The 14,665-nt window shown below is 49.7% G+C and overlaps 1 protein-coding gene across 2 annotated transcripts in view; it reads right to left on the reverse strand.

Moving 5' to 3' along the window:
• The window catches only part of Map6 (microtubule associated protein 6), a 73,364-nt gene that overhangs the window by 5,282 nt on the left and 53,417 nt on the right, over positions 1–14,665 (reverse strand). For both annotated transcript variants that reach the window (XM_077796877.1, XM_077796876.1), the window contains one exon: positions 14,144–14,340. In XM_077796877.1, coding sequence (XP_077653003.1) covers positions 14,144–14,340 — 197 coding nt within the window. The remainder of the gene's footprint in view (positions 1–14,143; positions 14,341–14,665) is intronic.

Raw genomic sequence — 14,665 nt, forward strand, 5'->3', positions numbered from 1 at the left:
ATACTCTGAAGACTGCACAGGACACAGGCCCTCTACCTCCCATCCTGGGCACCCTATCAGCACTGACCTCTCAAAAGCGAGAAAGACCAGCTGTGTTAACTTGGCTTCTGTGCTGCTCATTGCCTGAGAGCTTGGGCAATTACCCAACCACACAGACCTTAAGTTTCCCCACCTGTAAAATGGGGATAACGATAAAAGTGCTGAGTGCTAAGACAGAGGATCAGAGGGTCCCATTAGGCAGGCACCTGAAGTCATAATTCCTGGCATGTCTAGAGTGCTCAGGTGTGTTACACAAATAAATCTGTCCCCACAGTAATGGCAAGGACAGTTTATCTCCTTTGACCCTCATGCAGCATGGAGGAAGGCAGCCGTCCTCTGAACCCTTCTCCCTGCTTTGTCCTCTCATGCTGTTTACAGCCTCTCTGTGCTGTGTCTGCTGTTCCTGCCTCCTGGGTCACCTCTTCCACCACTCTTCCCTGCAGAAGCCCTGGCTGACCTTGAAGGCTTGGCCTGGGTTCCACCTTCTCACAAGCTCCTCCTGTGTGTATATCTGCAGCACCGCTGTGCCGTCTCCCTCCACATTCCTGGGTGCCCCAGCTGCCAGGCAGCTCCCCCAGCAGACTGTGAGCTCCCCAAAGGCAGGGGCTACACTCTTCACCTGCAGCCCCATTGCCCAGCACAGCATCTAGAACAAGGAGTCCAAACAGGAAGATTGACTATCATTGCGGAAATCTAGTTTATCCTCTATTCCTGGCTCCATCCAGGAACCCAGAGTCATCCAGCATCATCCTTGAGATCTCCCTCTCCCTTGAAACACTCGCCTAACCTCCTTCTTGTGACCTCCAGTCCCATCTATGTCACCCCCTCCCTTGCCATGCCGTCACCTCTCTAGACCACTGTCCACAGCCTCCTAACTGGAGGTCCCATCTTCTTGGCCCTTCTCCAATGCATTCTCTACACTGAGATCCTAATCTTTTAAGAAAGCAAACCTGGTCCTGTCCCTTCCCTGCTCACAACCAACCTTTCAGTGGCTTCTCCTTGCACGAAGAATAAAGAGTAAGGTCTGTTCGTGGTCATCCAGTTGAGTAGCCTGCTCCCACCATCTCCCTGGCTCCTGTGCCCCAGCCCCCAGGGTCCCCCTGTTCCTTCAGCCTGCCCAGCTCCTTCCCATTTTTATGGCTTTTGCACATGCTGTGTCTCCTGGGAAATTCTCCTTCCCCTCCTCACCTGATTAATGCCTCCGTATCTGTCTGCTCATTGGAGCGCTGCCCAGGGGGACCTTCCCTGAGCCCACAGTTGGTGGTGGCCCCACTACTGCCAACTCTCCTGTCCCTGAAACATTCCTTTCTCTCTTTTTTTCTTAGCAATTTCTTCCTTCCTTCCTCTCTCTCTCTCTCTCTCTCTCTCTCTCTCTTTTTCCTGGCACCAGGAATTGAATCCAGGGGCCTTTAACCACTGAGCCCTTTTTTATATTTTATGTTGAGACAGGGTCTCACTGAGTTGCTTAGGTCTTCACTTAGTTGCTAAGGCTGGTTTTGAACTCACAATCCTCCTGCCTCAGCCTCCTGAGCTGCTGGGATCACAGGCGTGCTCCCTGTGCCCGGCTTTGCAATTTCTTATATTCTTTTGGATTAATGTTTCTCCTACTAGGTGGAAGTGTTCAAAGGGGAGGGACCAAGTCCGTTTTGTACATCATTGTATCTTCTGTACCTAAAACTGTCCCTGACCCAGGGAGGCCAGACTAAATACATTCCAATGAGTGAATAAAGAAGAGCCTTTTGGGCTAGGGTAGAGTGCCTGTCCAGCATGCATGAGGCCCCCAGTTCAATTCCCAGTGCAGAAAAAAAAAAAAAAAAAAAAAGCCTTTCTGCTTTCTGTGCCAGGTTCTGACTTCTTTGTAAAACTTAGCCTTCCGAGATTAGGTGAAACATCCTAAGTCTGAGATACTTCACGTTCTGCCTTTTCTTATTTCCATGGAGATAGTTAAGGCCTCCCAAGGACACACACACTGATATTTGATTTCTGCTTCCCAGAGCCAGAGCAGCATCACAGGGTCCTGTGATGGAGAAAGGCCTGCATTGCCTCCCACTGACTGCTGTTCTTACATACAATCCTGATCCTATAATCTGCCCGTGTGTATTTTTTTTCCCTTCCAGATCGTCTCCTATTTTACTATCAAAGCAGCCCAGAACTACACAGCATTCCCAGCACAGGGCCCTGTCCTAGAATCCTCTGCCTTCCGCAGGGTAGAAATGCCCCAAGGAAGAAAAAGACACTTATTAACTGGGCAATAACTACCTGCCAGACCTGTGATAGATATTTTAACATACAAGTTACACGTGATATAAAAAGTAACCTCTTGGAGGGGAAAGTGCACCAACTGGCCAGAGGATGGTAGAGCTGAGTTCCAATGTTGACCCAGCTTCTTAGCCATAAGGTGGCCATCATGGCCACACCAGTCTCCAAGCCTCAGTTTCCTTATCTTTCAAAAGGGGATTAGCTGAGTGCTTGCAGAGCGACTCCCAGAATACAGGTTGTTTAGTAAATGGTAGGCCCAAAGAGGGACTTAGCGATCTGGTTAGAGAGGGCAAGTTGCTCTCCTACAGCCACACAGCAAATGCATAGTCAGCTCCAGATGAAAGCACTGGCCTTCCAGCCTCAGGGAGTGGGTAGAAGGAGTGAGCACACTCACTTGGAGCAAAGATGGTCAGGATAGGAAGAGTGGGGACCAGGCCAATGGTGCCACAGTGGACCCAGGAAGTGGTACCAGACAGGGTGATATCATGGCTTTGTTCCCTGCCTCCATGGGCCCTGAACATGTGCCCTTGTTTGTTAGAGACAAACAAAACTCCTAACCCAGAGATGGGAACACTGCCTCAGGGGATTGGAAGGCTCATTATTCTTAGGAAGGATCTATAAGAGGCAAGAAGCTCCCTCCACTCTCTCCCCCACAGGATTCTGTGGGAGCCTCTGTTTCAGTAATTGACATGTTGTTTGGTTGTTATCTAACTCTCCTGCTAGACTATGGGGCTCTTTTTGTTTCTCTGTGTCCTGAGTACCTAGCAACATCTGGCTGACAGAAGTACCTGGCCTCCCAAGTGCAAGTCTTGAATGACTGTGTGTATGTGACTTTTTCTCTTTATTCTCTTTTATTTTTTTTTTCTTTCATCCATTCATTGGACAAAATCTAGTAAATCCCTACTCTGTGTTAGGCTTGGGGCTGGGAGCACAGAAAGGAGACCTGGGCTCTGCCTTGAACAGCCACCAGAAAGACTGTTAAGCAGACATTCCAAACACCTGCCACCCCCAGCACAGGGTGCCACCCAGCCCTGCCCCTGAGCCCCTATCAGCCTGTGTCTCTTCAGAGACTCCAATGGATCTTTAAGGGACAAAGACATCCTTGGCTGGAGAAGTCTTCCCTCTCTGTTTCATGGAAGCACAGCTCCATAGTGACGAACCAAAGGGCAGGCCGGGGGGCAGTGGGGCCTTCTGGGCCTCTGCTACTGTCCCCTGTCACCTGGCTGGGCTGTCTTTGGGGTCGGCACCTGCCCCAGTGAGATGGCCTACTCCTTGGTGACCACTGGTTAGATCTGAACTTCTAGAAACTTGTGTTCCCTGCAGCTCCACTCTGCACAACCCTGCCCTAATCCAGGCCTCAAACTCTGGAGCCGCCCTCTTGGGGACACTCTGCTGCCTGCCCCAGGACAGCCTTTCCGAGATTTAAAGTGGCAGCAGTTGTGTCCTAATTCCTGGCCTCTCTGTGTAACACAAGCATCACAATAGTTACACACTTGGCTTCCAGAGCCCTCACTGTCCCACCTGGCGCCCTCATAACCTGTCTCTGGTCAGTTCCCATCCCTTGAGTATGAGCCCAGAACTGAAAGCCATACTGCAGGTGAGGTCTCCAAACAGGACACACCCCTCTGCCCTGGACCCCATGCCCCACTCACCAGCCCCTGCCACTCTGCTGCTTCTCAGGTCTGTGGAGCTGGCTGCCAGCCACCCACCACCCCTCTGCCTATGGAAGCCCCCTCACTGACTGAAGATTCAGTTCCAGGGCCACTTCCTCAGTGAGACCACTGCTGACACCCAGCCCCCAGCTTCTCCAGTGTTCCCACAGCCCCCCACCCCAGCTGCCCCCTCACTTCAGTTGTCAACTGGTTCACAGCTGCCTCTGGTCTGTGCTTCAAGGGCAGGGACCACCACGTCTGCTGTTTCTCTCTTTCCCTTCCTCCCTCCCTTTTCCTTCCCCTTCTCTCTTTTCTCACCTTCTTGCTTTCTTCCTTTCAAACAAAATGTTTCTATAAATATTTTTAAAGGGCCTACTATGTGCTAGGCCATGGAATATAGTAGAGATCCAGAAAGTTCCAGCATTGGGCTGGCACATAGTAGGTGGTCTAAAAAAAAAACTCATACAAGATCAATTGCTGACAGTCACGTTTACAGGTGGCACTGTAACCACCTTAGCAGCCTTTCTGCGTCTTTCTGGATTTCTAGGAGGACTGTACACACAACATGGTTTTTGGTTCTCACAACGCATCAGGTTGCAGATAGAGCTCATTCTCTCATCCATTTTCCGGAACTGGAAAACAGGCTCAGAAAGGGGTGTAAATTGTCAAAGGTCGCATAGGGAGCACACAGCAACGTCAGAACCTTAACTGAAGAGCTCATTCTCTAAAAATACAGAGATTCCAAATTTGTCTGCTGCATCTGAACCGGGTTCCACATAAGCTGACCCGGACTAGTTCTGGCTGGAGCCAGTGACTTCTACAGGTCTCTGATCAGAGCTCCCAGTTGCATTTACTGAGAGATTTGTCCTTTTGGGCTAAGCCCCCAACAATTGCCTGGCCAGTCCTGCATCACCTCAACCCTGATTCTATTACACGACACCACCACCACTACTACCCCGCTCTCCGACCCTGGCTGACTTTGCCCCTGGCAAAGAAGACATCCTCAGAAAGCAGTGTCTTCTTGGCCTAGGAGTGCCCATCCCCACTCACGTCATGAAGCTCTACCTGTGTGGCTGCCAGTCAGTCTACCAGCCTAGGGTCACAGAGTCCTCCAGATGTGGCTCATCACCACCAGAAGAGTAGCTAGGACCACAGCTAGACAAATATTGCCACCACAAGGCTTAATTCTGGGTTGGGTTGGGGGGGGTGAGCTGTGCTGATCAAACCCTGCATCTGTGACCTTCACGTGACTTGTTTTCCACAATTGAGTGTTTGGAGTGGTACGTTAGGGAGAGAACGAGGAGACTCCTGTTCAGGAGGATGTGTGCCTTCTTCCCAACAGGAATCCCAGTGATGGCCCAAGGACCAGACAGAGGGTGCACTCTAGAGCTACCCAGACCTGGCTTCAAATCTAGCTCATCACTTATAAGTTGTGTGACTTTGTTCTTAATCATTCGGTTTTGATTTCTTTGTCTGTGAATGAGGAGAACAATGGACTCTAACTTTATTCTAAGGATGAAATTAGGCCAAATGCCTAAAAGCCAAATAAATTTTCCATCCCTTTCTGTAGACTGGGCCAACTCTGCATTTCATAAAAGCCAGACCAGAGACCTGGGGCAGGTTCCTACCTTTTCTACACTCTGGGTCCCCTCTGGGAGGAAATGCTCTAGTGAAGATCAGGGGAAGGGTTGTACTAGGTCCGCAGGGGGTTGGGGGGCTGTTTTCTGCCCTGCTATTTACTCATTTACTTATATTACTGTTGTTAAATGCTTTTTCTAAATTTTTATCTGCTAAGAATAAATAACTAAAATCCCAGTTGCACCAGCGATATTGTAAAAAGCATCCTTGGTTGTGTTAACACAAAGAAAACAAAGTCAAGGGCAAGATTGATGGTCTCAATGGGCCACTAGGAATCTAATAATCCTTTTAACGACCCTTTTTAAAATGTAAAGGGCCTGGACTAGGGCCACCAGACAGAAATGGCTCAGTTCTTGTCTCATTCTGTGCTCCTGGGAATTTAATAATCCATTTTTGTCCTCCCCTTCTCCCCACTAAAGCAAAGGATGGGATCTGGAGCAATCTATCAAAATTGGCTTCATGTGTCCAAAGGAGATCAATTCAAATGAACATGTAATTGCAAAAATGGAATCTGTACAAGGTGATTTATAGGGTCGACTGAGGGAGGAGAGACCAGAGAGATGAAGGGCTGGGGTTGGGGAGGCAGGTGGCAAGAGCATCTCTAAATGGTCTTAACCTCAGGCCAGCGTGTGGCAGAGGGAGTGGATTTTCCCTGGGTGGCCCCAGCTACCACACAGTTTGGGACCAGGGGAGATAAGTAAATGGGCAGTGATGGCCAGCAAGAACTGAAGTATTGACAGAGCGTGATTCTTCCCCATTTACAGAGGACATCATCGCCCACCCCTGTCAGCCTCTCATAACAGTCCAGCTGATTAGGACCATTCCTAATTTCTTAATCCTAATACTCTTCCTATTTGCTGTCCCAGACTCCAAAAACAACCAGGCTCCCATAACATGCTATCCTTTGCCGGCCCAATTCCTACTTCCTGAACCTGAGAAACAAATTGATTTGGAAAGCAGTGGAGACTACTATTATTATCACCTCTTTGAGGCTTAAAGAAATCAACTCAGTGGCAGTCACACAGCTAGCAGAAAGCAGAGCTTGGATTTAGAACCAGGACTGTTGGCTCTAATTCTGAGTCCTTCCTTCTAGGATGTGGCTCTGGGGTGGGGTAAGGAGAATACCTTTCTGTCATCACAGAATTAAAGGCTCTGCACTGGGCAGGGGGTAGGATGAGGTAATCTCTTAAGATTACCCTGTAATTAAGAGTTCATGAATTTATGAAATCAGGTCTGTTTAGAAAAAGTGACTACATAAAGTGCAGACGTACACTGGCCAGAACAGAAGCTCTGCCATTGCTGTGATGCATCTCAAAAGCACCTCTTTCATATGAGCAGGGAAAGTCACTAGACAGAATAAAGCCTTGTGGAGGCACCATGGTGACTATGGAGGCACAGGATGAATATGGTCATTCACACACTCATTCATTTGTCCATTCAACGAATACTCCAGAAGACATTCTGTGTGATAGGCATCAGGCCGGGAAGTAGGCTACAAAAACAGAAGCAGCTCGACCTTGCCCTTGGGGGAAACGTGATCCAGTGGCAGACACACACATGAGCAGATGACACAGGATATATGGTAAGTTCTGTGATGGAGACACACACAGTGAGCATCTTACCCAGCCTGGGAGGTACTGAAAGATTTCCTGGAGCAGTCCCCTGAGCAGAGTCTTGAAGGATGAGTTAGCCAGGTGAGAAGCAGGAGAAGGGCATTCTGGGCAGGCGGGACAGCGTGGGGAAGGTATGGAGGTGAGAAGCAGCATGGCGCACTGAGAGAACAACAAGCTTCTGCAGGCCACCAGGAGCCCGCGGATGGTTGGAAGCAGGGTGTGACATGGTCGGATTTGCAAGTCTAAAGATCCCTCCAGCAGCTTAAGCCAGTAGCAGTGGCAGTAATTTATTCCTCTCAGCCTCTGAAATTCCCTTGGCCTCAGATAAGATGTCTGGGGCCATCTGTTGAGATAGTTATATACAATGCCAAGTTAACAAGTGATGGGCGGCCACTTACATGAGGACAGAGGGCAGAAACTCAAGCTCAATTTCACTGTTTGAAATAAAAAAACACAAAGAGATGGCCTGTCATCCGATACTCCAGGTATCGGATGACAATTTTCTTTTGGTATCTCTAGTATCAAGTGTAATTCTGGTGAATGAAAATCTGTTGGACCATTCTGTTCTGTAGTTAACCACGCATTTCAGTCACCTAATCAGTTAAGGAAAAACACTGTGTATTTGACTGAGACAATGATCAGTCCAGTCAAGATGTTTGAGTCAGTGGTGTGTGAAGACCTGATCCAATTCTTATTTTCCCTCAGTTTGTGTCTGAACTCGGGGATTTGAAGAGGGTGCTGGGTGCTGGGCAAGCCAGCTGGAGGGCGAATGGCCCAACCAGAGTGTGGTCCTGAAGGGTTGAGGTGCAGTTTTCACTGAGTCCCACTTGTCTGAAACCTGACTCACCTCAGGCCAGCCCAGCCTCCTTCAGAAGAGGGCAGAAAAAGCCCCGGCTGTGGAAGGGAAGACCTAGCCCCTGGTGCTTCCTTTCCTTTGAGCTTCACTTTTCCATCTATTACCTGGGGAAAACCTTTGCTCCACAGCATTGGTGGGGCAGGGTCGGGGTGGGGGTATGGGGTGCTCAATGAAACAACAGAAAGAAATGCTTTGTATGCAATCAAGAAATGAAAAATTTTAGAACATTATTCAGTCTGTGGGCTCACGGTAATGTAATAGCTGGAATGCTTTAGAAGTGTTTTTCTTTAGAGTGTGTACCATGCACAGCTAGCTCATATGTATTGCTTCTCTATTGGCAAGAAATGGAACTCGTGCCTTCCAAGTACTATCAAGGGAGGGGAAGGGCCTGAAATACCGTGTTTAGTGTCCACTCTATGTCCTACCACCCTCGTGTCATGTCCTTCCCACTCTGCTCCCCTGAGCCGAGTACTAGTGCCTCCATTTCCAGAGGAGGAAACCAAAGCTCAAAGAGGCTGGTGAAAGGCGCAGCATTGCACAATGCACAGATTCCATCCACCAACAGGGTGATGCCTAAGGGCACTGCCATCATCCACCAGAAGCCACACAGTTTAGTATTAAAGCGTGCAAGCATGCTGGCCTTAGCTCTCCCTGTTATGGGTGTTCTAGGATGGACTGGGTGTCGCAAGGAAGCGTGTGCTCAATGGTGGGTGGTGCCTGCCTGGTTCTGCAGGTACCGTGCAGGAGAGTCTATCGTCCTGCCTTTGAAAGAGCTGACTCTCCTGACCCGTGTCCTCTGAGACCAGTGTCTCAGCAGTGCCAGCCTCAGTGGGGCTGGGGTGGGGCCTTGCTTCAACTGTGTTGGTCCCTAGGCTACCTCCTGAGAACATGAACTGCTGTACGACATCCGAGCAGTAAAAGGACCTTGTGACCACGATGGCATGCCAAAGGCGTCCATAGCCCTTGTGACATGGGACCTGACACAGCTGCCCAAACCTGTGAGACAGAGGTTATAAAATCTTAAACCCCAGTGAAAATAGAAAAAGAGGAAAGAATTTCACTAAGAATGTACAAACTTTCAGGAAGAGTTGAAATATGCTCATAACTAATTTAGCAAAAACAATGATCAATTTTAGGGCTTGATTCTCAGCACCACATAAAAATAAAATAAAGATGGTTTGTCCACCTTAAAAAAAAAAAAAAACAAAAACTAGACGGAGGCTGGGGCTGTGGCTCAGTGGTAGAGCGCTTGCCTGGCACATGTGAGATGCTGGGTTCCAGCCTCAGCACCACATAAAAATAAATAAATAACATAAAGGTATTGTGTCCATCTACAACTAAAAATATATAAAAAAAACAAAAACAAGACTGCTGGTTTCAGTTGCTTGTTTTCTGCTTTAGGAAGGCAACTTGAGCAGCAGGTTGGGCTCCGGGCAGCTGCAGGAGCATGGGGTGGGGTGGGGATTGGGGGGGGCTGCAGGTGTGAGGTGGAGCCCTGCTCACCGGGCAACCCAGGGAAGCCGGCCAGACCTCTGCCTCCTGCCTTCCCTGTTGCCCAGGTCTTGCCCTCCCTGGGTTCTGAGTGTATCTCCCTTCTCTTATTCTTCAGGTTCGTTTCGGTGTCTTATTTGTGTGTTTCTGTGTCTCTTTTTCTGCCTCTCTTCCTACCTCTCTGCTTCTCTCCTGTCTTCCTTACTATCTCTCAATCCCTACTTTGTCTTTCCCCATTAACTGATCTAAAGAGATCTGACTAGTATGTATTTGTTTCATGTATTGAACCGTTTTTGTGTTTTCTGCATCATACAGAAGTGGACAGGTGAATGGAATTTTTCTAATCATCTGGAAAACAAATATATAATGGGTTTTTAAAAATTATTACCCTTGATTGATTCTTACCACTGCCTCCCACCCCCCCCCCCAAAAAAAAACCCTTAGAAATCAGGGCCAGCAATAGAATAAAAGTCCCACCCTAGGGCTCCTAGCCTAGAGCCGGAGAGGACCTGTGGCAGTTGCCAATGCAGGGGGAGGGGGGATAAGCATGGCGGTGGAGCATGCGGGGGTGTGGGCGCCACCTGGGGGGGTGAAATGGAGATCCCAGTCAGCAGCCACTGTCTCATGGCACCAGGCCTTTCCGCCACTGAACTCTGCCACTCTCCAGCCTTTGCCCTTTCCCTCCCAAATGAACTACCCCCATCCCAACCGAACCTGAGCTCCCCCCAGGGGGGTGTGACCCCTCCACACCTTTGCTCATAGAGACCCCTCTGCCTGGCATGCTTCGGTCACCCCCGGCTCTGTTCACCTGGTCAACACCTACCCATCTGCTGAAGTCCTTCCTGATCCACAGAACCAGCTAGAACGAATTCCTCCTTCATGCCCCATTGTGATCAGAGGCAGGGTCTCAGTCATCCTGCTTCCCTAGTGCCCAGCACGGAGCCTGGCACACACAAGGTATCCAATCAATACATGTTGAAAATGAAGAGAATGAAGTCTTTTGCCTCCCACATTACCAGAAGGATAACAAAGTGGGAAAACTTGGCCCTAGCACTGAGGTTCTCCCCTGGTCCCCCACCCACCTTCCTACCCCCAGACCTGCTCACCTGCATACTCTGCACCCCCTGCACCCCCATACCCCACCACCCTCCGAGGCGCCCTCTGCCACAAAGTCTTCCACGACTCCCAACCCCCAGAGGAAGAAAGCTGTCCTTCATCTGAGCTCCCAACTACCTGATCTGTCGTGACCTCTTTGGGGCCTCTCTGGTGGCTTTTCGGCACCCCCACGATAGGCATACGCGATTGCAGTCCCCATGCCCACATGGAAAGCCGCCCCTGGAGGTGAACCCTCTAGAATGACCATAGATTAAATGAGCAAGTGAAGACAAGCCTGCCATCCCTTGCAAGGAGAAAGGCCAGAACCAGCACTGCTCCTGGTTCCTCACAGGGAGGGCTGCAGTCAGAGCCCAGCCTCCCAGCACAGCAAGGCCGTGTGGGGCGCAGGGGTCACCCATCCGGAGACAGGGGATCAAAACATTACGCTACCTTTTTGGCCAGTGCGTCTCCCGGTCCATCTTCGCCTTTCCCAACACTTAGTCTGACTGCTTGCAATTAGTATCTGAGGCAATCTAAAAGAGTCAAGCTGCATTATGGAGTCGCCCAGGACAACTGCAGGGCACAGCTCGTGGAGAGGGGCTCAAATGCCCAAGGTTGCTTCCTTCACCTACTCAGCTGGGCCTCACCAAGGAAATAAGATCAAGAAAGTGGTGTTCGTCTTTAGCATTTATTTATAATTGGAAAAGCTGTTCGGTTGTCTGTTTTCTGAGCAAGCACAGACCACAAGCACGTCACAATCAATTGGCTATACATGAATATTTTTGTCATTCTCTTACTAACAGCGGGAATGAAATAGCACCAAGAGAGGTGTGCGCTACACGTTACATAGACAATCTGTGGTATGCAACAAAACCCAGGCCACAAAATCGCAATTAGACACTTCCTGTCTGCCTCAGTGAGGCACAGCTATATGGGCTGGTCGGGATCCTGGGCAGAGAAGACAGAGCTGGGGAAGCCAGCGCATAGCTCTGCGGGGATTTCTGCAGGCGGGCCAAGCAGACAAGGGCCAAGTCTCTGTCCCAGCCCTCTTGCTAAGGGTAGGAGCAGCAACCACAGAGAAATGTATGCAAATGAGCAGGACAGGCATTGGAAGCTCGGTCACCTCCAGAAAGGCAACACCAAACACTGCTTGAGGAACCAAGATCAGTTTCGTTCAGTATGTTCAGGATACAGAACGAGACTGGCTGAGTTTTATTTGTAAACAGTAGAAATCAAAGGAAATTTCTTGCCAGGAAAGTGACACATTCAAGAGTCAAAGTGAACCACAGAGTTTTCTCAGGTGGGTGTGTGACAAAGAAGGGGGCACTGACAGGTTGAAAAGGAGATTATACTGTCATCTAAAGCCTTGGGCAGGGCAGGGTAGGAGTTGCAGTCCCTGGGGCTGCAAAGTGGTTGCAAAAGCCTGTGAGGCCCTTGAAGCAAACCCTGACTTGGGCAACACCAACTGGGCTCAGCCACTCTACATAGGGGACCATCAGGTGCATTCTTCTGGCTGTGCTGCTGTGGAGACAGATTTATTTATACTGCCTACCGAGTCTAGCACAGTGCTGACACAAGGCATTCCATATGTGAGTGACCCCTGAATGATCCCCTGTGCGTCCTAAACTCTGATTCACTGGATCTGCAAAATGCTCCGTGGAGAAATCCAAGCTGTAGCTAGCATCCATGTGTCTGGCTAAGGCTGAAATCTTAAGAGAATGACCAGACATCTGCAAATTCTCTGTTAGAGTTCCCTGGTAAGTTTTATGATTAGCTAACAAGGTGCCGGAAACAGTACTGAGATCTATGCCAGTCACTTCCGTATAGGCATTTAAAATTTGTGATTCATAAGTGCTGGGACTCACCAGCATTTCCTGCCTTCGGCACTTCTCCTTCACAGGCCACGCCCTGAGGGAAAGGAAGGTGGCAGTGGCCTGAACAGACTCTTCTTTCTGGTTTTCCTGTTTTATTAAAACCAGGCCTGCATAGCACATGCTGTTTTAGTTTGCAAAGACCTTCTCAACCAGCCCCGCAACAAACAAAATAGAACACAGACACTTTGCTGCCTGGGCAGTGAGAATAAGAGAGCCTGGGAGCTCTGCTGCTTCTAACCTGGGAGAACCCGGAGGGGCTTCTGAGGTATGGAGCTGGGAGACCTCCACTCTTCTCCTCCAAGACAAAAAGAAGACACCCGGGCAGAGGCTGGGTGTTGGCCACAGCCCAGCCATTCAGAATGCTGGGGAAGATGGCCTTCAAGGACAGGAGAAATCAAGTGTGCTGAGCAATCCACACCTCACATTTGCAAATATATTCTTTCTGGTAGACACTTGGGGTTCCCTCCTAAGCACTGGGGATCTTTCACAATGACTCCCTAATTCCTACAACACAACTCTAGCACAGCTATGGTGGCACTCACCTCCCCGGGGCTTTGGCCACACAGACACACATCACAGAATACATTGAGAGCTGCTTTTTAAAATTTCTATCAATGAGGTCAAAAAGACCTGCCAGTTATTTCACAGGGTCCTCTCCTAGCCTGCGGCTGTGTCATAGAAACACCCGACCTGAAGTTCGGCACTGGCACCGCTGGCCTCTGTGGAGCAGAGCGAGACCCTTCGGCGAGGGAGGGTCAGCACCGCCATGCCTGCCGCTGCGCCAGCTCAGGAACAGAAAGTACGCACTAAGTCCTCTCTCCCTCCACCTGGACCCTTCGTCCTTAGTCACCCTCCACCTGTCACTCTGCAACGCTGGCAGCCTGCTGAGGACAAATGGGAAGGCAGGCTCCCACAGCTGTGGCCTTCCTATGACACCTACAACACCTACAACACCCACCCTTTACCACCGCTGGCCTGGTCTCGGTCACCAGGAGCCTATCTATCACTTGGTGTACAACTTAAAGCCCACCAGTAGGAAACAAAACACAGGCACACACTTCTAACAGAAGATTCTAGAAGATTAAAGTTAACAGACAACTCCATTCCATTGACATTAAGGCCAAGGTTGCTTTTTCCTTCGTTTTGTTTCTAACATTTCCACCAATGTTGTCAATCATGAAGCATAAGCTGAGCTTCTATAGCACATGATCACCCTCTAAACTTTGGAAAAGAAACTTCATCTAAAGTTCAAAATCAACCAGTTGACACAGGCTTGGGAGGAGCAGGAGGAAGAGGCCCTACAGCAGACATTTCCAAGCCCCACCAGGAGGTGGGCTTGGAGCTGGCTGAGTACGGTCCCCAGGGGGAGGCACGGCCAGTGCACAAGGCTTCCTGGTGTCCCAGGGTCCCGAGGCTGACATAGGTCACCCTCAGGAGGAGGAGTGGCCCTGTGTGTGAACCAGGGCTCCTCCACTAAAAGAACAAAACCAAAGCGTTCCTGGAACACTCAGGACCAAGGCAGAGGGGAAGTCTCTAATTAATTTTGTGGCCTTTTTGTTTGTTGGTTTAAAAAAAAAAAAGAGAGAGAGAGAGAGAAGAAGAAAAGGAAAGTGCAGTGACATTTACTCTTTAGCCTCAGCCAGTTTATTGTTCATCTCTTTGCTTTGCTCCTTGTCGTCGGGCTTGGTGGCACTGGGACTCTCCGTGCTCTTTTTCTTGGCAGCCTGGCCCGACGCCACCTGCTTGTCTTTGGCCTTCCTCGGGGGCTTATGGCTCGCTGAGGTCTTTTTTGGTTTGGAACTCTGAACACTAGGTTTCTCCACCTGTATGGAGAGACAGACGGACCGCAAATACAGAAACACAAGGGGAGAGGGTGGGAGAGAGGATTCAGAGAGAAGAAGACATTATAGTATTAATCAAAGGAAAACGGGGAGCAAGTCTGACATGGGAAGCACAGTGGAGGAAGGACTTCCAGTGACACTGGCCTTTTGGTTTCTCTGTCTGAACTCCCTGGTTAGTCTCTATGGCAGCACTCTCTCTGGCTGCATGGACTCACTATCCCCTCCCTAGGTGGACCCCTCCCCAGATGGCAGGCAGGTCACTGTTATGCTGCATCTGCTGTCCCTCCCTGTGGGAATATTATACCTC

This window comes from Urocitellus parryii, chromosome 4 (genome assembly GCF_045843805.1).
Source record: "Urocitellus parryii isolate mUroPar1 chromosome 4, mUroPar1.hap1, whole genome shotgun sequence".
NCBI classification, from domain to species: domain Eukaryota; kingdom Metazoa; phylum Chordata; class Mammalia; order Rodentia; family Sciuridae; genus Urocitellus; species Urocitellus parryii.